General features: G+C 28.9%; 5 protein-coding genes across 5 annotated transcripts; 2 read left to right on the top strand and 3 right to left on the bottom strand.

The window, feature by feature from the left end:
- Nucleotides 1-1,050: 1,050 nt before the first annotated feature.
- On the bottom strand, nt 1,051-14,146 carry LOC107187654. Its single transcript, XM_015575797.1, has 8 exons — nt 14,059-14,146; nt 12,827-13,207; nt 12,347-12,729; nt 12,173-12,284; nt 11,648-12,092; nt 9,804-11,110; nt 1,930-1,947; nt 1,051-1,085 (listed from the first exon to the last, which is right to left on the bottom strand). The coding sequence occupies exons 1-8, from the start codon at nt 14,105-14,107 to the stop codon at nt 1,051-1,053; spliced, it is 2,730 nt and encodes a 909-aa protein (XP_015431283.1). The 5' UTR covers nt 14,108-14,146.
- Nucleotides 3,120-5,013, top strand: LOC107187688 (exodeoxyribonuclease). Its single transcript, XM_015575836.1, has 7 exons — nt 3,120-3,338; nt 3,536-3,802; nt 3,879-4,005; nt 4,081-4,224; nt 4,305-4,448; nt 4,554-4,734; nt 4,817-5,013. The coding sequence occupies exons 1-7, from the start codon at nt 3,309-3,311 to the stop codon at nt 4,932-4,934; spliced, it is 1,011 nt and encodes a 336-aa protein (XP_015431322.1). The 5' UTR covers nt 3,120-3,308; the 3' UTR covers nt 4,935-5,013.
- Nucleotides 5,468-7,510, top strand: LOC107187687 (protein-cysteine N-palmitoyltransferase HHAT). Its single transcript, XM_015575835.1, has 7 exons — nt 5,468-5,602; nt 5,677-5,858; nt 5,932-6,363; nt 6,438-6,578; nt 6,668-6,885; nt 6,972-7,306; nt 7,385-7,510. Exons 1-7 carry the CDS (start codon nt 5,485-5,487, stop codon nt 7,468-7,470), a joined length of 1,512 nt encoding a protein of 503 aa, XP_015431321.1. The 5' UTR covers nt 5,468-5,484; the 3' UTR covers nt 7,471-7,510.
- On the bottom strand, nt 14,107-18,136 carry LOC107187653 (lebercilin-like protein). The gene is made up of 11 exons (XM_015575796.1): nt 18,075-18,136; nt 17,749-17,858; nt 17,501-17,652; nt 17,162-17,380; nt 16,970-17,089; nt 16,671-16,906; nt 16,530-16,599; nt 16,015-16,460; nt 15,428-15,929; nt 14,806-15,289; nt 14,107-14,252 (listed from the first exon to the last, which is right to left on the bottom strand). Exons 1-11 carry the CDS (start codon nt 18,134-18,136, stop codon nt 14,107-14,109), a joined length of 2,547 nt encoding a protein of 848 aa, XP_015431282.1.
- Nucleotides 18,137-19,056: 920 nt separating this feature from the next.
- Nucleotides 19,057-23,954, bottom strand: LOC107187652 (ATP-binding cassette sub-family B member 7, mitochondrial). Its single transcript, XM_015575795.1, has 12 exons — nt 23,928-23,954; nt 23,619-23,769; nt 21,536-21,787; nt 21,262-21,469; nt 21,014-21,180; nt 20,655-20,933; nt 20,407-20,581; nt 20,169-20,326; nt 19,932-20,095; nt 19,730-19,859; nt 19,381-19,656; nt 19,057-19,305 (listed from the first exon to the last, which is right to left on the bottom strand). The coding sequence occupies exons 2-12, from the start codon at nt 23,640-23,642 to the stop codon at nt 19,057-19,059; spliced, it is 2,082 nt and encodes a 693-aa protein (XP_015431281.1). The 5' UTR covers nt 23,643-23,769; nt 23,928-23,954.
- Nucleotides 23,955-25,062: the final 1,108 nt, after the last annotated feature.

Genomic DNA, 25,062 nt, shown 5'->3' with positions numbered 1-25,062 from the left:
TTGGATAAAAAGCAACTACTATATTAATTTAATCTAGACCGACTTATTATTAAAGAAATGTTGGTTATTAAAAGATTAAAAAGATTTTGTAATCACAGCGAATTCTTAAAGATAACAGAAATGTTGTGAATGCCATACTATATTGAACTCACATATCTCTTAATTCCGTCCTAATTCAATATATTGATATATTATGTAAGAATATAATATATTGTATACTTTTATATTCTGTTTGAGAACACTTACTACCTATGAATGAACACAGTTGATAAACAGCTGTCCGACTTTTATATAAAAAGAAAATGTAAAGCACTTTTATATTACTGTTAAAAATGTTATAAATAAAGATAAGTGCATAATACATATGTTTTTTGGTGAAGGGTTAAATGTATTTTTTTTTTATGAATAGCCTTTTCATTAATGTAACAACTTACTACACATGAAAATATATTGTTCAGCTTTGTTATCTAAATATGCCTTATGTGTATATATATATATAAATATATTTTCTAAAACATAGGTATTTGTCACTAACCACTGACTAATTCAAAGATGTTACTTGCATGCAGCTGGACAAAAGGCGATGCAATTTGATATTTTATCTCGACCACATTTTGTCAGCACATGAAAAATGATCATTCAGTAAATAGTATTGTGTAAGTATAGTATAATTTGAATTTCATAAATTCATAAACAAACACGATTCATGTAGGTATATTGTTTTGTTCGTTACATTTATGTGTATATATTTGGTGCAATCTGGTATGATACAGGAATGTTTTTCATAAAGCTTATAATTATTGTAATCGCCTAATCCTTTACATTTCTTAATTGAAATCACTAATTGAAAATGTTTGCATGATTTTTTCAGGATATCCACCTGGCTTTACATGGTGTGCTTATCTTAATGATCCACTAGTTAGGTATGATGTTAGGTCTGACATGGCAGGCATTCCAAGTTATTAATTTTAATTATTTAAGCAATGCACAACAGTATTTCTTAAGGTAGTTTGAAAGAAATAACCATATCAATAACTACTATTCTACATATTAAAGTATAAGCACAATGAAGTTTATATCATAAAAGAAAGTATTTTTGAAATTCCAATATTGTAATAGTGCGTATCTAATGAACTGGTATACTGTCACGATCAAATCATTAACGGAATCTAGATATTTTTCTATATCTCAATATTTTTTACCATTTCAAATGTATAATGCAAAAAGATTTGTGCATTTACATATTCTTGAAAAGAGACTATAGCTAGTAACTCTTTTAATATAAAATTGAAATCAGAGTTTGTATAACAGATTTATACTCAAGGTCTGGGTTAGGTACAAAATATTACTTTAGACTTTCCATTATATATTTTACTGTTCTTGAAGTATGAATAATGCAAAACGAATTTGATTGATCACATTTCATGATGCAATTGTAGTGCCTTTCAATAGATTTTCTATAAGGTCTCCAATAACTGATTTTAATATTATAGACTGAAAATTTTACATTCAAGGATTGCACAATTTGACATTCTGTTATAATTTCCATATTTAGTTACTTATTACAATTACATTTTTATGGAATATATCTGTACACAACACAAAATATTAATTACCATGCAACATTTATTTTTCTACAATGTTGACTACATGTATGTTGTTGTGTTGTAATTGTATGTGCGTTACGATAGTGCGAATATTTTATGTCAGAATTATATGATTGATTTATGTACATTAAGATTCCAAATGTGCCTATAGGTAAAAATATTTTGTATAAATAGTTGGTTAGTTTGTATATATTAATGATTAAAGTGGATTTCAATTTGGAATGGACGCATTACATTAAATCTTTTCTTATAGAAAACAATGTTCTAGTGATTAATGTAATTTATAAATACAAATTGATTCATGTAATTAATGCAGCCTGTGCCTGTTTCTTAATATCATCTGCCAGTCTTTTAATTTCCTCATTGTCTGTTTTCAGTTGCTGCTCTTTCTTTTCCAGAGTAGTTTCCAAATGTTTTAATTGTTCCTTTATATTTAAATACATTTTAACATTATAATATGTGTCAGATGTACTTGAACTTATTGTGTTTTCTCCAGAAACATCATCTAGAAACAAATTTTTAGTCATTTATTAAGGAGTTCTAACGAAGTAATAACATTGAAGTAGACAGAATCAGTACATTTGAACAGTATTAAATTTGTAATAAGGTTAACATTTAAGTTTAATATTTATTTTAATTTTTTTATTGATTATATAATAAAATATTGAAACCTTTAATTATTATTTTAAATGCTATGTCATCCACAGCAGCACTGTTGAGATCCTCTAATATATGCTCTGGATTAGGAATATTAGGTCTCGGTGGCAAATTAGTTTTCTTATTACTAAACATATCTTGCTTGACAATTTTCTTTAATTTGATGTATATTTTATTTCAAGTAGTTATATATGTATGCATGTAAATTTATTGATATTCATACAAATCGTGAAGTAACAAAATATAATGTGTACGTAGAGTGTAGGACACTGTCACCTGTCACATGAACTATACATTTAAGCATTATATGTATGTATTTATATATAGTGTTCCGAATACGAACGAGTGTTATACAAAATTGTTTCTATATATATAGTTTAAGAAATCTTCCTTAGATGAACAAATTTGTTCCGTATAATCATTCACCGTGCATGAATAGCCTATATTTCTCTCATTGGATTATATACATACGTCATTACGTGTAAATGATAAAGCCGCTGCCGGATTTGACGCAAGTTGACGTTCTATCGTGACTACTAGTTTGAATGGTGTAAACTGGCTTTAATGTGTATCCTGCTGATCCTGCCCGAAGAAAATGTTTTTTCATTCTATTCACAAATTATCAAATTTTATGTTAAATGCAAATTGTAATTTCCCACTGATAAATTTGGTAACCTTCGATCAGTGTATTTGTTTCGATTAAAAACAAAATAAAATTTATGATCAGATTTAATTTTAGATGAAATTTTAGATTATCTTTATCAATAATCTAACCAATTAGAGTTTTTCGCGTGCAGTAGGTATTTAATAGCGACGCGCAGTTTTCAAATTCCGTTGAAGATCGTGCCAGCGATGAATTATTCTTCATTGAATGCATCTGTGAATTTTTGAAATTCATAGTTGACATAGCTGTCTTTACCGTTTATTAGATAATAGAATAAAGAAATCGTAAAATAAATCGTGTTCACGGTGTTATTACGGTATATATATTAAACTAATAATCATTTTTCTTAGCGTCTGTTTACGTATATAAAAGTAGCCGGTATGCCGCCAAAACGAGGTAGATCTACAAAGGTTAGTCGTTTATGTAGCTATTTTTATTAATTCTTTTATTATTTTCTACTATAACAATACAAAATTAACGTAGTTTTAACGGTTTAATTGAAATATAAAATAGCTACGCTTCAATTGATACACAGCGTACAGTCTAACACTCTCATCATTGAATAGTGCAAATTAAGAATATTTGCTTCCACTTTATTTAAATCTAGACAGACTCTGCAGAAGCTAAAAAAGAGAAAAAGGAGAAAGCATCTAAGTCGCAAGAGACAAATGCTAAAAGGTCTAAACGCAGTGGGAATGACATTGAAGAGCCTGCTGCAAAACGTGTTAAGTCAGAGCCGAAGCAAATGATGAATAAAACCGATTCAAATATGGATGAAATTAACTTTGATTGTCAGAAATTAAATGCAGAAGGAAAAAAGTATAATCTGAAAATTTCTAGTTGGAATGTTTCTGGAATTAGAGCAGTTATTAAAGTATGATTATGGTTTTATTTTGTTTCTTGACTTTCTAAGTCTCTTTTCATAAAATTCTATTATTACTTTCATTCAGAAAAATGGAATTAAATACATTGAAAAGGAAGATGCAGATATAGTTGCATTGCAAGAAACTAAATGTGATAAGGATAAGTTACCAGATGAAGTTAAATTAAAAGGATATCATCATTATTTCCTTGAGAGTAAGAACTTTTAAAATGTATTATATTTAAACTTAAATTCATAAAGATTTAGATAATTCATGGCGATGTAAATAGGTAAAAAACCTGGGTATTGCGGGGTTGCCTTGTATTCTAAAGAGAAACCAGTTGATGTAAAATATGGCTTAAGTGATCCTGAATTTGATGATGAAGGCAGATTAATTATTGCGGAATACCAAAAATTTTTCTTTATTAATGTTTGTAAGTTGTATAATACTGATAACTTTTATAGATCTTTTCTGTTGGTGTTAATAATATTCAGTGATTTGTTAATGTATTAGATGTTCCTAATGCTGGTCAGAAGTTAGTAACATTACCAAAGAGATTACAATGGAATAAGGTTTTTAAGGCTTATATTAAGAAACTGGATGAAAAAAAGCCAGTGATCATTTGTGGTGATATGAATGTAGCCCATCAAGAAATAGGTAACATTTCTCAACAGTATTATTCAAAACCTGTTTTGTTGTAAACTTCTTTTTGTAAGCATTTTATGGGACTTCTTGTATATCTTTATATTGTTACCTGCACAGATCTTAAAAACCCTAAAACAAATACAAAAAATGCTGGATTCACTAAAGAAGAACGAGAAGGTATGACAGATTTCTTAGCTGTAGGATTTGTGGATACATTTAGAGCTTTGTATCCTGATAAAACGGATGCTTATACATTTTGGTCATATTTTGCTAATGCCCGTAGTAAAAACATAGGATGGTAAGTGTACAAGAATTTGTATGTTACAAAATTAAAAACTGTAATTATAGATGATTAATATCCTCACTCTCTTTTTCTATAGGCGACTGGATTATTTTCTGGTATCAGAACGAATGAAAGATAAAGTTTGTGATAATGTTATGAGGGACAAGGTATATGGCAGTGACCATTGTCCTATTATCCTTTACATTAATATTTAAGAAGGAATTACATCTTTTTTATACTTAAATGATGTGTCACTATGGATGATCCATGCATGCTGTGCATACATATACTTTGTCTTCTGAAAATAAACTTGTATTTAGAAGAAACTATTAAATCTTTTTTACTGTACTAATTGATGAAATATAAGAAAATAGTTTTTTATATTAGACCTTATTATTCTCCTTATTTGAGCTAGAGAATAAGATAAGCATCGTTATGATATTTATTTTGTTGACACTTTTTCAAGTTCAAAATTTAACCTTAATCAGTGCATGGTATAGCTTGTTATGATACCTTCACCACTTTCACTCAATTGTGTTAGCCATCTTTGTAGGCAAACTTGTATAAAATAAACCTTTAAAGTCAGTTTTTTTAAACTTTCTCAAAGAATAATTTTAATAGATTTCGATGTTTTAAAAAATAACGCGACTATTAATAAAATGCAGAATGTTACCGACATAATTAAGTTATTATGTGTAATATTTGAAAAACAAGTTGTGTGGACTGTAAACACAAGGGAAGCGGCAAATTCAATTATAATTAAACATGACAACAGTGAAAAGTAAAGCTATTAACTTACCAAAATATGAAAGTTTGTTTTACTTTTTTTCTTGGACTGGTGCTGTATTTTATTCTATTTATAAAGTATCTTTACTTGACACTTGTAAGAATCAGAATCTTTCACACAGTTTAATATAATATAAATTTTTCATTGTTTAATATCATACATCATTTTAGACTTTAATGATTATCATGATTTGTATGATGATTTCTCATCAGGATGGATCTGGATAGGAAGGAAGCAAGATATATCTGATCAGGAATGGAAGATATGGATACCATTAATAATTAACTTCATACCATGGATATTTCTTAATCATTTTATCAGTCATATTATTAAACTTTTATTAAACCCCATGGTGTGATATTCAAATATTCTTATATGTACTAAATTGTTTTTTCTTTACCCTATAATTAACAATATTCTTACAGCTGTTATGCTACTGGTATATCTTCGTATCTGTTACATCTTTGTATTTTTCTATTGGGATATTAGGCACATTATGTGCACTGATTCAACCAAGTATAGTGTACATTTTAACGTACAAACGCAAAAACTATATCATATGGTTGATAAATACATTATTTTTATTTGTAATACATTTTCTTAAAATTCCTGATGGTATTTTTCAAAGAATGTTAAAACTGAATGACGAAGAACATTATCTTTTAACTCTTACAATGTGTTGGATTCAATTAAGAAGCATTAGTTGTAGTATAGACAACAGAAAAATGTGTTTAGAAAATAATTGTGATGACATATCATATTTATCAAGGAATTTTTTGTGGGGATTAGCATATTGTTTATATTTACCAACATTATACTTAGGACCGTTGATTTTATATCATGAATTCATAGATTCTGTATGTATAAATTACCTTTATATTATACAGTTTTGTAAATTTATGAAAAATAAATAATATATAAATTTTTACAGATAAGAAGACCATTTCAGACTTGGGCATTATCAGAACTGGGATGCTTTGCTTTAAATTTAATCAGATACATGTTTTGGGTATTATTTACCAATTTTGTTTTACATTTTCTTTATTTTAATGCATTGCATTATCATCCCAAGGTACACTTTCTCTGTTTCATTTCTATACTATAATTAGATTATAATTAAATATAAAGATAATTAATATTATCTTCTTCTTGTTACTCAAGGTTTTTGAAGTTTTAAATCCATGGGCTTTATATGGATTGGGATATTGCATGGGTCAATTTTTCTTAATTAAATATGTAGTGGTATATGGACTAAATCATACTTTATGCGCAATAGATAACATTCAAGCTCCTTCCCAGCCAAAATGTGTAGCACGAATCTATTTGTATTCTGATATGTGGAAGTATTTCGACAAGGGTTTATATAAATTTCTTGTAAGGTACAGTATACGATAAAGAGTGTCCATTATCTCGATTCAAATAATTAAACAGTTATAAGAGAAAAAATATATCAATGTTGTTTCAGATACATATATATACCATTGTTAAAATCAAATTTCAATAAAGTGCTTGCCTCCTTCCTGTGTTTCACATTTGTTTTTGTATGGCATGGAATGCAAATAAATATCTTTATTTGGGCATTCCTTAATTTTATAGGACTAAACATTGAAAGCTTAATGAAGTTAGTTGGAAAAAGTAAATATTGTTCTAACATTCAAAGAAAGCATATGTCACCAAGGAATGTCAGAAGAGTCCATTGTGCATTAGCAAGCCCTTTGCTAGCAATGTCAGTAATATCCAATTTTTATTTTTTTGCTGGTGAAGAAATTGGACATATTTATGTTTATAGGATATTACATGGTATTATTATTTTCTATAACTATCTCAAACTAAGAGATCGAAATTAGTGAATAAATATTGTTACACTTTTTATTACAGATATGTGGTACTCTACTTTCGTTTTACTATTGTTTCTATATTGTTGCTGCCAAGTTTCTACAGACTTAAAAAATTGGAATTCATAAAAATCTTGACTCGTTGTGAGACAGCAAAATTCATAAAAACAGGCGGGTACATGTTTCATTTATGATTATAATGTCTAATAATTTAAAAATATTTTATTAAGTACAAAGTGGGTATAAAAATACAATATATGTAACTAAAATTATTGTTCACATTAATATCATTACATTTACGTAATGTTTATTACAAATCATAATAAAAAAATTTAGTACAAAGTATATATGTGAATATTTCTCATATAATTAGTTATTTATATAGCAACCAGCTTTACAATGCACCTAAGGCACGTTATAGTTTACAATAAACAAATGCTTGTCAAAATAACTTCTTAATTATTATTCTTAAGTTTCGTAGAGTACACATAAAATTGGTTTGTTTAAATGTTATCATATAGATATAAGAATATAGTAAATGTTTACATTTTGTTCATATGAGTATTAAAATTTTTAATAACATAAATCGTGTATTGCTAAGTATTCTAGATTCTAACTAGATATTATTATATTATTGATTTATATCAGGTTTATAACAAAATTTTTAATCTAAACTCGCTAATGTATTTGACAATGTTTAATATATTTTTGTAGCAATTTACTCATAACAACATATTGATATTTGAATTATATTTTTTTTGCAATATTTTAATTACGCTTTATAGTTTTTAAAAGTTATGTTACATAAATTTTAGTGTATAGGCTTTAGTATAAACAACCGTTATGTCATTATAAATTTGAAAATACACTTTAGGAATGTTGACTTTAATTCAGTTTTATACTACTGTATAATAAGCAATTACATGTAATAAGGACATATTTTTGACAATTATTTACAGTAGGCATGTATTTCAACAAAAGATATAGTTTACTTTACTTCTTTAAGAACTACCTGAGTATTTACACTAAATCATGAGTTTATAACATATTTTAATGATACTTCACAATGTGTAAATAAATCTTCTTTACTTTATTTTTAAATTACAATCCAAGTATTAGTCTAATCTATACTTTCCATATAAAAAGAATATAGTTTGACATATACATAAATATTGTTTTGTTTTTCTTTATAATTACTGTGTTTAATATATCAAATTTCTTCTTTAAAATCTTTAGAATTACCTTTATAAAGCCACAATTAAGCGACGTATCACGTCTAACTCTTTATTTCTTAACTTTTAACCCTCCAAATATAAGTAGTGAAAAAGCAAACTTCTCGAATTAGAAAACGAGGCACTATTTAATATTATGTAAAAAGTTTTCAGACTTTGTATTGAAATAAATTTTACAGACTATTGTTAGTACATTGTAACAAAATATTAACCTATTTGATTAATCTTACTAAAATATATGTATTGTAGAACATTAGTGATTATTACTTACAAACTATTTGTATTTGTCCCTATTGTTGTAGTAAAGCTAATTATCATATTTCGGCTTTTGCATAATATTGAAGATATAATTTGAAATAAAACTATAAATTTTTATGGAAGACATTTCGTAATTATCCTGAAAAGAATAATATATAATAAACTTTGCTTAACAATTTTATGATGGCTGTCTGTATCTTTAGAAGCTGCAAAACACATTGCAGTAAAAGATTAATAAAATAGAAGGTAAATATTATTGAATCTTGCAGATATTTTGAAACTTTGTGTGAGTATAAATGTATCTAAAAATCTACAAAATAAAGATTATTCGTACGAAATATTACTTTTTTGTTGAACAAATTATGAATTTGTACCATGTTCTTCAACATTTGGCACAGATAAATGTTATTAGTATTAAGTAACTATGTTATATTAATTTATTTAAGTAAACTCAATCCATAATAATATTATCTACTCACATTGTTAATAGACAATTTTTTTATAGAAAAGTGTTTGCATTAGCATTTGGAATGGCTATAGAAAGAAAGAGATATATAATGGAGAAATAGTTTTATTTCACAGGAAAGAAAATAAATGCATTTTTGTTTTCTTTTCAACCTTATTATATATCAAAGCTATGCTAATACTGTGCATTTTAGAAGATCGAAATCATGGAAAAATATTTTATTGAATTTATGTTTATAGAATTTTCTATCTATACGCTCAATATTTTTTTACGCGGTAAAAAGTATTAAATATATATTCTTTTTCTAACAATATTTACACATCCAAATCTCAAAGTATTGCTTCGGTAATTTACATGTTACAACTATACTTCCATACAAATGTTTACACCAACTTTAAAAGTTTATTGCTTTCTTGTGAAATACCTTCGGGTTACTAAAAAAATAAATTTAAAAACACTTTCTTGTTTAAATTTTACTTACTTTTCTCAAATATTTACGCCATAACTACCGGCAGTGCTGTTGTGTTCAATCCTAAGAACGCTATTCTGTAAAGTATTATTAGTCAGTAATAAAATTGTATTTTCATTTACATGCTGTTTTATATTGACTGTTTGCGCCTGTTTATTCAATAATGTAAACTTCCGATTTTTATTGAGCTGTGTTTGCGTTTTAGCTTGCTGATCGTGACAAGTTTCAAACTGTGGAACTATGCTGATGCATTTATTTTGTACTATTATACTCGTCAACGGTTCGTTATTAATACATATACGCTGTTTCGCTTGATGCAATAGTTTTTGATTCTTTCCAAAAACGTTATTCAATGGTGCAATCACTCGACTCGTTATTAAATCTGTTACAACAGTCTGATGGTTACCTACTGTGTTATCTTCTCTCCATGTGCATTCGTCATTTTGATTTAACAGAATATCCTTACTCGTTTTAGTAGCAATTTGATTATCTGGTTGTAAAGTATATGTATTTAACAAATTTTTCGTCATAACGATCTCCCGTTTTTCTCGATAAGATTTCTCATGAATGCTGACATTATTATCTTCTTCCAGATCTTCTCGAGTAAGAATGACGTGTCTATTACTGTGATCATTAACAGTTTCACTTAATACATTATCAGAAAATTCTTCTTCATTGTGCTTCACTACTTGAATGTGATCTTTAAACTGATTGTCTGTAAGTTCAAAATTTTCTTGAAATCCTGTATTATTTCCGGTTTTACTGTTAATCAAAGTCTTGTACTCTATTTTAATGTATGATGATGGCTCGTCAACATTTTGATAAATTAATTCAGATTTCTCTTCTTGAATTACCGCTACCTTATTATAAGAAACACTTTGTAACTGTGATAAGCTCTCTTGCACTTTATCTGTGTATTCCATTGACAAACTATTCTCATTTGTAATACAAGCTCTATCATGATTACGTATTTCAGTCTCTATAGAATCAGTCTTATTTAATTGAGATTCTTGGCAAACCTCACAAGTTTCAAAGCAATTCTTGATAATCTGTATTGTGTTTTTACTGTAATTTTTTTCATCGTCAACAGTATCTTTGTTTATAATGTATCCTTCAGTCGTAGCATCTGGAACCTGGCCATTATCATTATCATAATGCATTATTGTTTTCGTTGCAATTACACCCTCATCTACAGGTTCTTTAGTCACATCAATCTTTTTTTTTCTATTAGTTCGTACTTTTTGAAAATCTTCTTCAGAAAGATACAACAGTTCCCCAGTAGTTGTTAAAACTTTTCCATGCCTTGTTTTCAGATGGCGTTTGTAAGTATTTCTAGTCTTAAACCTGTTTAGCACAAGAATGATTTTGATAATATAACATCGTTGTATTTATATTTTAAGGTGAATCAAAAACAACAGAACATCAAAACGTGTCAGACGAATTTCGTGATACTGAAGAGTGCATCATGTAAACATAGACATAGAAATGTAGACTGCGCGTCAGGCTGGTCCGGCGTCCCAACTGTAGAAAGAAACGGGTTACTTTCGGAGGATTTGCTATCTCTTTCTAACATAGCTCAGTCGACCACTCAAAATCCAGACCCCCAAAACGCCACCCCCACTACTTAGATTTACAAAGAGATGCCAGTCTTCCGAAAGGTATATACCTCTTTCTAAACTTGGGACGCCCGTTTCAGGAAAATGTGCAGTCTATGTTTCTATGTCTATGCATGTAAACATTATTGTTAAGGCTTCCGTTTATAAACCATCTCTTAGAAGAACCATTTTGTCAACACCCAAAGCTTTAACAATAACAATCTATCAATATGACAATGGGTTTCAAAGCCTGAAAATCTCTAATTAATATTTTTGTTTACCCTACCTTTGCCCACAGTCGTCACATCCAAATGGTGATTCTCCAGTATGTCGGCGTCGATGTTCTCTGAAATGTGACGGATGCCTGAACTTCTTCCCGCAATCGGCACACGTAAATCGCGTTTGATTTTGATGAATCAGCATATGATATTTTAAACTGTGTCTTCTTGTGAATACCGCTCTACATATACGACATTCGTATGGTTTTATCCCAGCATGGCTACGGTAATGAGACACCAATGTTGTAGGTGCTGTGAAACTTCTTGGCGGATTACAAATTCGACATTCAAGATTACTCCCTGTTGGGTTTCCCTTTTTTTTTATACGATCCATAAAAGCTAGCGCCATCTCTCTTTCCTCTTTACTAGTACCTATAAATTTTGCTTTTCCTTTAGGTTTAGTAGCTGCAATTTCTATATTTTTATTACAGTTTTCAGTTGACCATGGTATTTCTGAAAAAAAAAAAAAATAAAAATAAATTAAAATAATCAGAACTTGCTGTACAAAACTACCAATCAATTATCATGCTCACCAGGTACATAAACAGTTTCAGACTCTTGTTTGATTTTTTCTGATAGTTTTTGATTAATGTGAGAATACTCTTTCATATGAACAGTATCAGTGCCAACAACCATAAGTACAATCTATATGGAAAAGTTAATTTTAGTATTTACAAATTATGCACTTCAATACAATTTATGCTTACATTTTCATCCATTCCTGCATTCTCCAAGGCATTGCTAAGAGACGTTTCCTTGCTATTAGGATTCTCATCCTTTAAGCGTTCATAATAACTATGATCGCCAAGAACTTTGAAATCCATTTTATCTACATCCTTCTGTTCAAGATTGTGTAATTTTTTAGGCTTATCCATTTTTTCAAAGCTTTTATTCTTATCTACTTCTTTAAAGTTAGAATCATTTAATAGAATGTTTCGAAGATAATTTGTTGACTCTTCCATCATGACATTATTATTTTCTTTATTCAATGTCTCCTGTGGCTTTCTTGATAGCTGCAATCTATTTTTTTTATTTTGTGAACTCGTTTTATGATTTTTATAATTCACTGACTTTGCGGTGAAGGTTGTATCTATAAAGCATAAATAAAGGCATACAGTTTTTAAGTTATCATTAACATACTATCATTTGTTTTCATTATTTATTTAAGGACTACTATTTTTACTCACAGGTTTCTTTGTTGGTTTTTAAATATTCCAAATGTTCTGCTAGATGCTCTTTAATAGAAATTCTTGCTCTTCCTTCGCTCGCAAAACTTGTATACTTTTGGCCGCACCCAACAATCAAAGCACAAGTATAAGAATATTGCCTTTTCAATTCGTCGCTTGTAAAAATAGAGAACTGTTTGACTAATTGAGATGAAGACATAGATAAAAGCTGCGGCACTGTGAAACATATTTCTTGTGGTTTCCTTTTTGTATGATCTGGTTTTGATTTGCATTGTGTTGTCAGTAGTGATTTACTACGCTTTTTCTCAGAATGTAATGTCTGAGATGCAACTTCTGCCAGCATATCTAATAAAGCAGCAGGACTATCATTTCCCATAATATCTGAAAGAAATGAGTAATTATAAGATGAAGAACCATTAATTATTAAAAGAAAATCAGTTGTATGACTGAAAAAACTATGCAAAAGAACAATACATACTAATTCATGTATATTTATACTTTTATTTTCTAAGAATCAACTTTGGTGGAACATTACACAAAAATATTTCATCATTACATTTTTTTATACAAATTAAGATAAAACATATTATTTCCACTAGTTTATTAACATTTTTCTACCAGGAAGAGCTTATTGATAAGGAGCCTGGTAATTTTCCTTTAAATGTGGATTAGAAAAGAAATTGTTGTTACACTATGTTTGGGTTGCCTTGTTGGTTCAAGATTTCAATTTACTATAGGGATTTACAAAATTTTATTAATAAGATTCTAAGTATTAATCATCAGTTTTAAAAAAGTTATTTAATAAACCGCTGTAGATAAAATGTTAATAAGTACAAATTATGCATTTCGATATCTTTTGTTATGTCAAGTGCTAATGGTCTTGTAACAATAATAAATATGTTGATCTTTCCTGAAATCATGACACATGACAGTCAGTCCATGAAACATCAAGATTTCTTAAGTTTACAGATACGATAAAGAAATTAAGAAATTTTTAATGCATAATCAACATATAATATGTCAATGAAAATAATAATGCTTTCATTTATTGCCCGCAGAAAATAAAATTCTTATTTTCCAAGCGTCATTCTAGCAGACGCCATAAGGACGCCCAGCAGACGGCTTTTCGATTTGTCTTTACAAACATCTTCAAAAATACATATATTTGTTTGCTAATATTAACTTGTTAGAACGATGGAAATTTCTGTTATTTAGAACGAATAAAGAAATACCTCCATTGTACGAATTAGAAGTATATTCATGGTTTGTTTTGGGGTTCATTATGGCATTCGTATTCGCGGCGTGTCTTCATTCCACTGCCTTCTGTGCACAACAGGTTCCTTCTTGTTACTTCCTTGTTTGTTCTTCTTTCTTGTCAATTCGGAGATCAGTACTGCCAATCTGTGAAACGAAGATTTGGTATACACTATTTGAAAATAACGTACAATTCTATTTGTTATATTTGCCAGTTTTTGATTCAAAACGTTTTATTGTTGCACGTTCTGTTTTCATAAATTATGTGGCGAATAATGTTCCTACCGTAACTTTGGTAATTGAATAATTGCAATATCTACATTTAGGCGCGAAATTTGAAATTCATCAGTCCTCAACACTATATAGTTTTCAGGATATAATTATTTCTTTGTAATGTAGAAAATGATTTTGGAAAAGGGATGATTAACGATTTTTTCATAAAATAGATATAAATAATCTAAAACATATGTACTACTTGATTTACAGTAAATATTCTAAATTATTTAAATAAAGATAAAAGGTATAAAAAATCTTTTGTTGTTTCTTCAATATTTTATTACATTAAATTAGAAGTTTGTAACTTCTTGAATATGTGACATTAATAACACTACAAAAAGAATACAATACATACTAAGTATTTATTCAATTTATCTCTTCATTATGCCTTTACAGAATCTGTTAGTTTGTTGGTTCATTTTTATGTTAGTGTAATTTATTATAACTACCCGCAGGTTCAGTTTGTAACCCATCAGCGTTAAAAATGTTTTTAATAATATCTTCCTTCTTTTTCATATGAGTGGGCAAACCACGAAATAAATTTTCAGTTATTTGCTTCCTATTTTTTTTTACATTATCTTTCTCGTAGTCTTGATTTAAATATTCAATATTCTCATTATCATCGATAGCCTTCATTGTTGCTAACAACTTTTCTTTATTATAACTAATTGTTTTCATTCTGGCACAGTTTTCATTAATAGTATTAATATCACTTTTACTAGTTACATTATATGTTAAATCAGAGTCTAAAGATTGTACATTACTTAATGAAATATCAACACTTTTCAATACATTATTTACTTCTTGCTTATTTAATTTGTTTCTTGTCTCTACATTGTAACTGTCTGTATCCTTTTCATATGTTACATTCGATGTTTGTTCTTTGTCCAAAGTAATTGTTGCATTGAATGAATTCGTTGCTGGAAGTCTGTTCTGTGAGTTATTGGAAAGAATATCACAGGCATCTGACACTGGGTTTGACTTAAATGATGTTTCGGGTTCGTTATAATCTCTTACAGAAATCATTTCCAATAATAATTTATCTTGAAATTCATTTTTTCTTGTACACGCATCATCAGTATTTCCTTCTCCTCGTTTTTCTTCTTTAGATATAGATTGATTCACAATATATTTCTGTAAATCTTCAGAAGGTTTATTTATTGAATAATTAGCGACTACTTGTTCTTTATTTATATGCACATCATGCTGCAAGTCATAGAAATCTTCATTCTCCACATTTTTAGTTTGTGTTCCCATTTCATTAATCAAATTTTCATACATTTTTTGAGATTCATTCAAAAAATGAGAAATTGTCAATTTTTCTACTTCTTGATCGACAGTACAATGGTTCTGATCGTCATGTACAGATGAAATCAATTTGAGAACGTCATTGGAATGGTTTGATGAAAAATAATGTTGAATCGATTCTTTTCGTACTTCAGATTCTGCTTCAGAATCACTTTTGTTAGAATCTTTATTATCCTGCGCTAAATCGTTCAATTTATTTTCAAATTTAGAAGTAGACAATTTAAATTCGTCTGAGCCTATAGCTTCATTTGCGCTGTTAAGAAACCTATAATTAAAATGCAATATATTATGATTAAAAAAGAACAACTTTTGTAAATCAAAAAGAAATGACAACTTTAACTTTTGCAAACCTTATGCGTGATTCTCTAGATCTGCTGACGACATCGATTTGATTGTCATGCAAATTTTCATTTTCACCTTCACTTTCATCATCTTCAGATGAATAAACAGTTTCTTTCTTTATCAGTTCATTGAAACTTTGACACTTTCGATTTTCATATATTTTCCTAAATTTGTGTGCACTTATTTTATAGGGATTTTTATCATTTTCATCATGTTCCTCTAATCTTTCTGGATAATTATTTACTTTATCTGCTTTAACATCTAATTCTTGGAGTTCTTCTTCGAAATCGCCTGATAGAATTTTTCTGTGTGCAGATTTTTGGAGACGATATTTTCTTACTTGTTCTAAATTAGTCATTGTTTCTGTTTTCAGATACTTTGAATTTTTATTCAAGTTAATCCTTTCGTCAACTTTGATATTTTTATCATTTAATTCAAATGTATCTAGAGCAGGCTAAAAATTAATAATAACGAATTATCTTTAAGATATTTTAATCGTTCAGAAGGTTTGATTAATTGTTACCAAACTATGTTCTTGCACATCGCTTTTCCATTTTCCATTTTGATCCGATAACTTCAGTGGATTCGATGAACTGAAACATAGAGAATATGTAAAAGAATTACATGCATAGAAAATTCGTTTAATTATAAACATTTTACATACCTGATATCTCTTAAATTTGTAAGAGATTGTGTACTTAAATGTCTAATTTTAGTAGGTAATAATAGTTGTCCGTTACGGTATAATCTGCGTTCTCTGTTATCTAATAAATGTTCTAAACTTTTCAGCTTTTCTTTCGTTTCTTCTAATTCTTTTTGTGTTTCCTTTCTCTTGGAAATTTCTATATGTAATTGTTGTTTCAAGCTTTTACTTTCAAGAGATAATCTTCTGTGGAGTGTCTAAGAAAACATATATTAACATTGTATAGAAGATTTCATAAAGACTTTGAGCTTTTAAATTACCTGTATAGTGTCCTGTTGTTGTTCTATCCTATAATTTAAATCAGAAATTTGGGATTGTAATTTTTCTCTCTCACCCAGATTACGATCTTTACTGAGTTGTAATAAATGTTTATTTTGAGACTATAAAAATATGAAAACATTGAATTCGGCATTAGTTTATATGTACAAGCATTCTATACACTCAGTACATACCTGTAACTGTTGGAGTTCATTTTCTTTTTCTTTCATTAAACTACATGTCTCTTTGTGCAAGGCTTTCAACTTTTTATATTTAATGTGAAATATTCGCAATTCCTCGTGATGTGAATTAATAATTCGTGGCAGTTCTGCATTTGTTCCTTCATAACGTTTCAATGCAGAATCCTGTCGTTTCTGTAATGATTTCAATAGTCTGTTTTCATTAGCCAACTCCTGTAGAGAAAGATATAATTATATTCAGTATGCCTACAATTAATGTATATTTTAAGTGGATAAAGGGACTATTAGCACATTTATATCTTACTTAGAAAATATAGAAATTATAATAATTACATTTAATTGATAATGTGCATCAGCTAATTGATTTTGTAATTCTTTAACACGTAACATTTTTGCTGATTGAACCCTTTGCTTAATACCGTTTTTATTAAGATTCAAATGTTCTGATGAAGCCTTCTGTCGAACGCTATTTTGATATGGCTGCCCTGTAAATAACATAAAGATTAATTACTGCATTACTAATAATCACTTAATCATATTTTATTCTGCAATCTCATCTCTTTTGAAGTTATGATACAAACCAATTAGAGGATGCAAGTTCTTCTTGTTGAAGGAAAAGCATGTTATATTTTTGTGTGACAAACTAGGTTTTGCTTCCTCCGTCAACTTTTTTAAATTAGAATTTTGAGTTCTGTAAATTTACAATACATAAAAATATTAAAATAGAAAAAGTATACAGTTTTGAAATCAAGAAAAATGACAAATTTTTTATAGTATTGAGAACATAATGTTTACGAATTACTGTTATAGTGTTCTTAAATACTTTTATAATAGTATTAAGAATGTACAAAGTGGTGATACATTCTGATGAAAAAAATATATTGTTGTTCAACACAATTCTGATTACCTATTGAAGTTTGTGTTGACATTTAACTGTACTACAGGTAATGTAGGTACTTCAGTTTGCATTTTATGTTTATGTATACTGCATCACAACTAGCATTTCAGACTTGCATAATATTTTTTTTACAAGAACAAATTATTATAGTATTGTCAAATACTTATTGAAGACCAATGAGCTTCCATGACTGTTTTCATGTGGTTACCAAGGTAGCATCTACACAAACAGTTCGTCAATCAATGCCTTTTAAAATTATATATTTATTATAAACTCTTCGATCTATTTTATTTTGATAAGTGTAATATAAGATAAGTGGTAACTAAAAACGTTTACAATAGCGTTCTAAGTTTACCTTGTATGTTATGTAGAAAACATTTAGGATACATGTATATAATAAGAAAAAAGATATAATGCTTAGTTACTCTTTTATTTCAGTTTCCTTCAGCTATAACACAAGAATTATGTGAACTCGTTATTCTTAAAATATTAATTATAATATCGAAAAATAAATTAGTGAAAAGTATTTCTCATATTTGCTCTACAAATATTGATTTCACATGATTCATATTTATATTTATTTACATATAAATAAACATGTGCACTGCACACGCGCATTATTATATACAATCTTTTAATAATATAAATCTGAAACAGCTCTAAATACATACATTTTGAATCACTTGTTAACTGTTAACAACTGTATTTGTAGTACAGGAATAAACAGCTATTTATCACTTTTATACTGAAATGAGGAAAGATTTAACCATCTGGTTAATTTATATATATTTTATAATAACTCTCGCATTTAACTGGGTTTCCTATCATTACGTTATATATTCACAAACATTACAGTAAGTTATTCTTTTAGAAATCACATTCACAGTCATTTGAATATATTTAAAATGTATAGATTTGTCCAAAGTAATGGTTTTCAATTTAACACTGTATGTACACAGACTGTTACCTGTATATTACACAATCTTTAGACTCAAGCTCCCTGAGCTTTATTATTATCTTTCCCTTGATGATCCTTGAGCATTCCTATATGTTGAGTATCCCATAATTTACTGTAAAAGGAATTCGGCATAGCTAACAATGATTGGTGTGTTCCTCTCTCGATCAATTTACAATGATTTAATACGAAAATTTCATCTGAGTCCATCACAGTAGATAAACGATGTGCTATGACAATGGATGTTCGTCCGATAGTTGCCCGGCGTAATGCTTCAAGAATATTCTGCAAATGTACAAAGACGAAAAATTTCATTATAAAAAGGAAAAACGCTTAAAATATTATAGAATATAAACTCACATGTTCTGTAATAGAATCTAAAGACGATGTGGCTTCGTCAAAAATTAATATTGGACTATTTTTTAAAATTGCTCTAGCAATCGCTACACGTTGCTTTTCACCTCCACTCAGTTTCAAGCCTCGTTCACCAACTGGTGTATCATATCCCCTTGGCCATTGAAGAATGTTGTCGTGTAAGTTTGCCATTTTGGCAGCCTTGAAAACTTCTTCTTTAGATTTATTTAAATTTCCATAATGAATATTATAGAAGATACTTTCATGGAAGAGGACAGTGTCCTAAAATTATAGTTTCGAAATCATTCTTACGAATTTACGTTACCAAATCTTACACACATGTCAATGTAGTTACCTGTGGTACTATTGCTATTGACCTTCTCAAAGCGTCTAACTCCAAATCTTGAATATTGTGTCCATTGATATAAACACTTCCAGAATTTGGCTCAAAGAACCTATATAATAATCTTACTATTGTTGTCTTGCTAAAAGTATGCATTATTAATTAATATGCGACTCTTTTGTTCGAACAATACATATTTATAATAAAAGTTTACCCGCTCCCGGATCCTCCAACAATAGCAATTTTCCTTCCACTTGGAATTGTGAAGTTGATATCATTAAAAATTGGCTTGCCCTCGCAATACTGAAAGCTAACATTTTTGAATTCAATGTCTGAATTCATCGGAGTTATATTGAATTGCGTCGCATTCTCTTTGGACTGTTATATAAAATTATGAAACATATTAATAGAGCAACGTAACTTTTGTACCTCTGATATGAAGTGTAAGTACCTTAATAGCTGTGTCCATTGTCATCAAAGTAAACATAGTTTGCATGTCAATAAGGGCTTGTCTAACTTCACGGTACACTGAACCCAAGAATCCTAATGGGACTGACAATTGGAATAAAAGAGCGTTAACCAATACTAAATCTCCAACTGTCATAGTACCTAAATTCATTTAAAACAAAAATACAGTTCGTGTTTCTTATATTTCATAAAAATTTTCTATATAATAAATAGTATTTTACCATTTATAATATTCTTAGATGCTAATACCATTATTAAACTTAAAGCAGCACTAAATATAGCATTTTGTCCAAAGTTTAACATTGCTAAACTTGTACTGGTTTTAAGAGATGCAGCTTCATACTTTTTCAATGATACATCATACCTTTCTGCTTCGAATTTTTCGTTGTTAAAGTACTAACATGGAAAATTGCAATTGTTAGTCATCCATCGGATAAAACTACCCGTAACGTATCCATTTTCCACATACCTTCACTGTTTCGTAATTAATAAGTGAATCTATTGCTTTGTTGCTTGCTTCGTTTTCTGCTTGATTCATAAAAATTCTGAATTTAGTTCGCCACTGTGTAACAGCCAAAGTGAATACAGCATAAATGCCAACACAACCTAATGCAACAGCTGCATATTCTCCACCACATTTTAAATATAGTATTGTACTGACCAGTCCTAACTCAAAAACAGTGGGTACAACATTAAACACCATAGCACTTAATACAAAATTTATGCCACGGCTTCCCCTGTCAATTGTCTAAAAAATATTTGAAATACATAAATAATTTTTATATTGTAATAAATGAAAGTTACAAAAATAAAACACATTTATGTTACCTTTGATAATGCTCCTGTTTGCCTGGACAGATGAAAAGCCATATCTAAATTGTGTAAATGTAGGAATACATTGTTAGCTATTCTTCTAATAGAATGCTGTGCAACTTTTGCAAAGACTGCATTCCGCAGTTCGCTAAAACCAGCTGCACCTGCCCGTGCTATACCATCTGTTTTATGAATACAAATAATTTTCTGTCGATGACTGTTATACGCATAATAATATTCCTAATGTAATCTAAAATACATACATCCTATGAGTAATGATGTTGCTATTGTTGTCACTGTTTCTGGTGCAGTTTCTAGACCTAGAACAGCATTGCCACCAGCTGCAATACTTTGAGCATTAAGTGTATCTACTGCATATTTAAAAATAAATGGAACACCAACGTTTAAAACTTTTGCACCAGCAAGTAAAGCAATAGCTACTTTGACTCTATTTCTTATTTCTGGATCATCCTGAAATTAGATATGCAATAAATGTCTTATTATTCTGGTATAAGTTATGTGCTTTGTACAACTTACCTTTGGCCAAATATATCTAAGCATTGCTTTAATCATGTTTGAAGCTGTAACTGGTTCCTTGTCTTTAAAATCGATAGTTTCACGACTTACACTGGATACACCGGGATGAAAACAGTCTCTTTTTTGTTGGCCAGATTTCCCTCCAGTGAATCCAGAAATTATTAATGGTAACTTAATTCGTGGTACAATGGTTTTTGATTGAAATATACTCTTTTTCTTTTGCGCCCGATCAATTACATTACCACTGCAGCACTGTAAAAACATTTGTTAATTTTAAGTAGCTGTTTATAAGATTTTAGAATAAACATTTTATCAAACTATTAAATATAAAAAGAAAATTATTTTGTCTTCATTTATATTCTTTTATAGGGGGTAACGTGTATATTTCATTGCAATATTTCTATTAGAATATTTTCCATGGAAGATTAAAGAAGCAATAATCAGAAATTAAAATTATTTATTAAAACAATACAAACTAAATATTACATATTTTTTATATACATTTTAACATTAACATATTAATCATATACACATTTAATTGCAGTGATTAATAGAGCTGCGGATATTAGTATTTGACTCATTTAATATTGTTACATATTCTTTTACAAGACTAATTGCAATGGAGAAAGATTGTGTATAATGCTGAAAATTTGTCATTCTTTCCAAATGATTCATATATTCATGTCTTTTTAGATCCAAAACCTTTTTACCTATCCCATAAATTTGAAATACTTCCTCTGAATTAAAAGAATCACCATATAGTTTTGCACTCCAATGTTCCTTTTGTAATTTTGTATTTAACACAAATAATGTTGAAATGGCATTGTAATTTAAACCTTTCCTTATAAATGCCATGTTTTTTTGTAAATTATTAGCCACAATGAAGTTTAATTTATGTTTTGAAATACAGAAACAAGTTTCTATATCAGAAATATCAAAATAAACTTCATCTAATACATTGTTTGGTACAAAAAAGCCGTAATGAACATATAACTTAAGACTGTTATGTGCTCCATAATTAATAAAAACTTGTGACCCTTTATCAAATGATTTTAATGTTGTGATTTCATAAAATTTATTCTTCTTTTTATATGTAATTAAAGATGCTTGTACAGCAGTCTCAATGTCATGATTAAATAAATCTAAAAAGGGTGCTAGAGTCAAATTATTTGGTTGTTTTACATTTATATTAGTATCAGGATTTATTTCAATTTGATCTGTATCGATGTATACAGCCCTTGTATTTACAATGTAATAAGCCCACTTATATCTTTCAAATGTTATTATTTTCTTTAAATGCATATCACAGTGGGAACAGTAACCTTTTTCATTTAAATTATTTATAGACCTAATTAATAACTGAAAGTCATTTTGAATTTTATGATGCTCATACATATATTCTGTAATATATGTTGGCAACAGTCTCTTTTCTTTGTTTGTACAAAAATCAGGATTTTGTAAAGTCTGAGGAAGACCATTCATGTAATTATACCATTTTGATAGATTTCCCAAATGTGATTCATATACTAGAAACACTGACAAAATATATTGGGCATTATATAATTCACTCTTCGCAAAAATAACATTAATATTGCTTTGAGATACTGTAGCTGTTGTGATTAGCATTTTATATGGTATTCTAATTAATAATTCATTTGGCTTAATGCTTTTTAATGTTTTCAATCCTCTACCAGTAATAGAAAAATTGTATGGAACTAAATCATAAACTGTTAAACAGTTATTTTTTAGTAACCAAGACTTTAGATGCATCAAACTTTCATCTCCTTTGTTTGCTAATTCATTGGCATTTAGCTTCTTCTTTCGGTGACGTATCCTTGAAGTTCTACCCATTATGTATATATCTGTAGAAGCAGTAAACAGATATCTTGAAATAAATAACTGTTTGATAGCTAATGTCAAATATTCATTGTTAGAACTAGATTGATTAAGGTACACTGATTACATGTTATATACATAAATTGTACAAGAATTTTATAAGAAAGAGAGCTAGTAACAGGTAGTAGTTAAATCACTATTACAAATCTACAATTAATGTTTATGAAATATAAGTCAGATGAATTACCCTAATTCCAAGAGCTGAAAACATTGGGTTAAATGTAGAAATGTGAAGGAAATCCCTTTTTGAACAAATTATTTGTCTCCGCGATTTAAGCGAGCATGTTGTAAATGATTTGGTCCAAAGTTTTCGTTTGATGTATCCATGTTGCAGGCGGCTGCATAAAATAATGCTTAACATTATATCAGAAATATTTATTCACAAATGAAGGTACAAAAATGAAATTCACAAATCAGGTTAGTGGATCATGGTACGGTCACAACTACCACGAAAATCAATGTGCTATCTGGCGCTATCATATATTAATATACATACAACTTGCAATATCTCAACAGTAGGCAACTTCAGAGTTGGCTTTCAAATAGTTAAAATCCTTTAAAATATACACCAGAAAAACTCCGACTGTGTTGTTACCAGTTGTTACTAGAACCATATAGTAGCACCGACTAGGTATAGGATAGACGTATCATCTTATGGGACTTGTGTTTCATGTTCTGAAATACCGATAGTGTAAAAAGTCAGCGATTTTCTGCTGCCCTCTACGTTATGGAACAGTGAATTTGTGAACTACGTTAAATCCATTCGAGCTCAACTAGTGTAACTTCTATGATGTGTCGGAAAATCATCGAAGGGATCATGGTCGTGAACGGATTCTCTTCCGTCCGTTCACTGTAAAGTAGACGTATTAGAAAGGAAACTTGGGTTCTAGTCCCGACGGACCTATTGTTTTTTTTTCGCGTACAAAAAAGTTATTGCGTTTAATATTGTTTTTATGAATATGTATATGTATATGTATTATTATGTACATTTGAGTAAATTATTTTATTATTCCATTGTTATTACAACAGTTTAACAGTGGCAACGAACGCATTTATATTTTCAAATGTCGGACTAATAGTATATTATTATTCTATATTATTACATATAAGTGAGTATATGTATCAAAAACGTAATCGAAACACAGAGTTTTATTACACCACAAACATCACATAAAAGATATTTCGTTATATTAACATTTGTAAAATTATGGATGTTGCGGGGAAATCAATATTATTGACATTATGGAACATATAACGAAATATCACTGTAACACTTAAAAAAGTTTCAAAGTTCCATTTATATCATTGTCCTGTGAAAATGCTCATACTTCCAGCAACATTCATATTCCAATCAAAGAATTTACAGAATAAGGAAAAGGAATCTAAAGTAATTTTCAGTAGTTCCATACATCTTTATCTCGAATAATTTTCTAAAACATTCAAAGTACTAGACATTTTTACACTTTGAATCTCATATCGATTTCTAAAATAATCCTAATTCGATGTAATATAGAACGTAGTTTCATGAGATATATTCGAAGTTCGCAGCCATTGGCTCGATATTGTCTTCAGTTTACAGTATTTTACCGATGACAATACCGATTGCCCAGGCCTCACCACGAGGAGGTTGC

This window comes from Dufourea novaeangliae, unplaced genomic scaffold (assembly GCF_001272555.1).
Source record: "Dufourea novaeangliae isolate 0120121106 unplaced genomic scaffold, ASM127255v1 scaffold101, whole genome shotgun sequence".
Taxonomy (NCBI): domain Eukaryota; kingdom Metazoa; phylum Arthropoda; class Insecta; order Hymenoptera; family Halictidae; genus Dufourea; species Dufourea novaeangliae.
The sequence above is the reverse complement of the archived record's forward strand: the minus strand, read 5'-3'. Positions and strand labels throughout refer to the sequence as shown.

Coding starts and splice junctions, on each gene's coding strand:
- LOC107187654 (XM_015575797.1), bottom strand. CDS start 14,107: ATGAACCCCAAAACAAACCATGAATATACTTCTAATTCGTACAATGGA. Junction 12,730..12,826: donor AAAAACCAACAAAGAAACCT/GTGAGTAAAAAT, acceptor TATGCTTTATAG/ATACAACCTTCACCGCAAAG. Junction 12,285..12,346: donor ATGCAGGAATGGATGAAAAT/GTAAGCATAAAT, acceptor TTTTCCATATAG/ATTGTACTTATGGTTGTTGG.
- LOC107187688 (XM_015575836.1), top strand. CDS start 3,309: ATGCCGCCAAAACGAGGTAGATCTACAAAG. Junction 3,339..3,535: donor AACGAGGTAGATCTACAAAG/GTTAGTCGTTTA, acceptor ATTTAAATCTAG/ACAGACTCTGCAGAAGCTAA. Junction 4,735..4,816: donor CGTAGTAAAAACATAGGATG/GTAAGTGTACAA, acceptor CTTTTTCTATAG/GCGACTGGATTATTTTCTGG.
- LOC107187687 (XM_015575835.1), top strand. CDS start 5,485: ATGACAACAGTGAAAAGTAAAGCTATTAACTTACCAAAATATGAAAGT. Junction 6,579..6,667: donor CATTGCATTATCATCCCAAG/GTACACTTTCTC, acceptor TTGTTACTCAAG/GTTTTTGAAGTTTTAAATCC. Junction 6,886..6,971: donor TTATATAAATTTCTTGTAAG/GTACAGTATACG, acceptor ATGTTGTTTCAG/ATACATATATATACCATTGT.
- LOC107187653 (XM_015575796.1), bottom strand. CDS start 18,136: ATGCAAACTGAAGTACCTACATTACCTGTAGTACAGTTAAATGTCAAC. Junction 17,653..17,748: donor GAACTTGCATCCTCTAATTG/GTTTGTATCATA, acceptor TGTTATTTACAG/GGCAGCCATATCAAAATAGC. Junction 17,090..17,161: donor ATGAACTCCAACAGTTACAG/GTATGTACTGAG, acceptor ATATTTTTATAG/TCTCAAAATAAACATTTATT.
- LOC107187652 (XM_015575795.1), bottom strand. CDS start 23,642: ATGTTTTCAGCTCTTGGAATTAGG. Junction 21,788..23,618: donor TTTCAGCTCTTGGAATTAGG/GTAATTCATCTG, acceptor ATGTTTTTACAG/TGCTGCAGTGGTAATGTAAT. Junction 21,181..21,261: donor AACATCATTACTCATAGGAT/GTATGTATTTTA, acceptor TTCATAAAACAG/ATGGTATAGCACGGGCAGGT.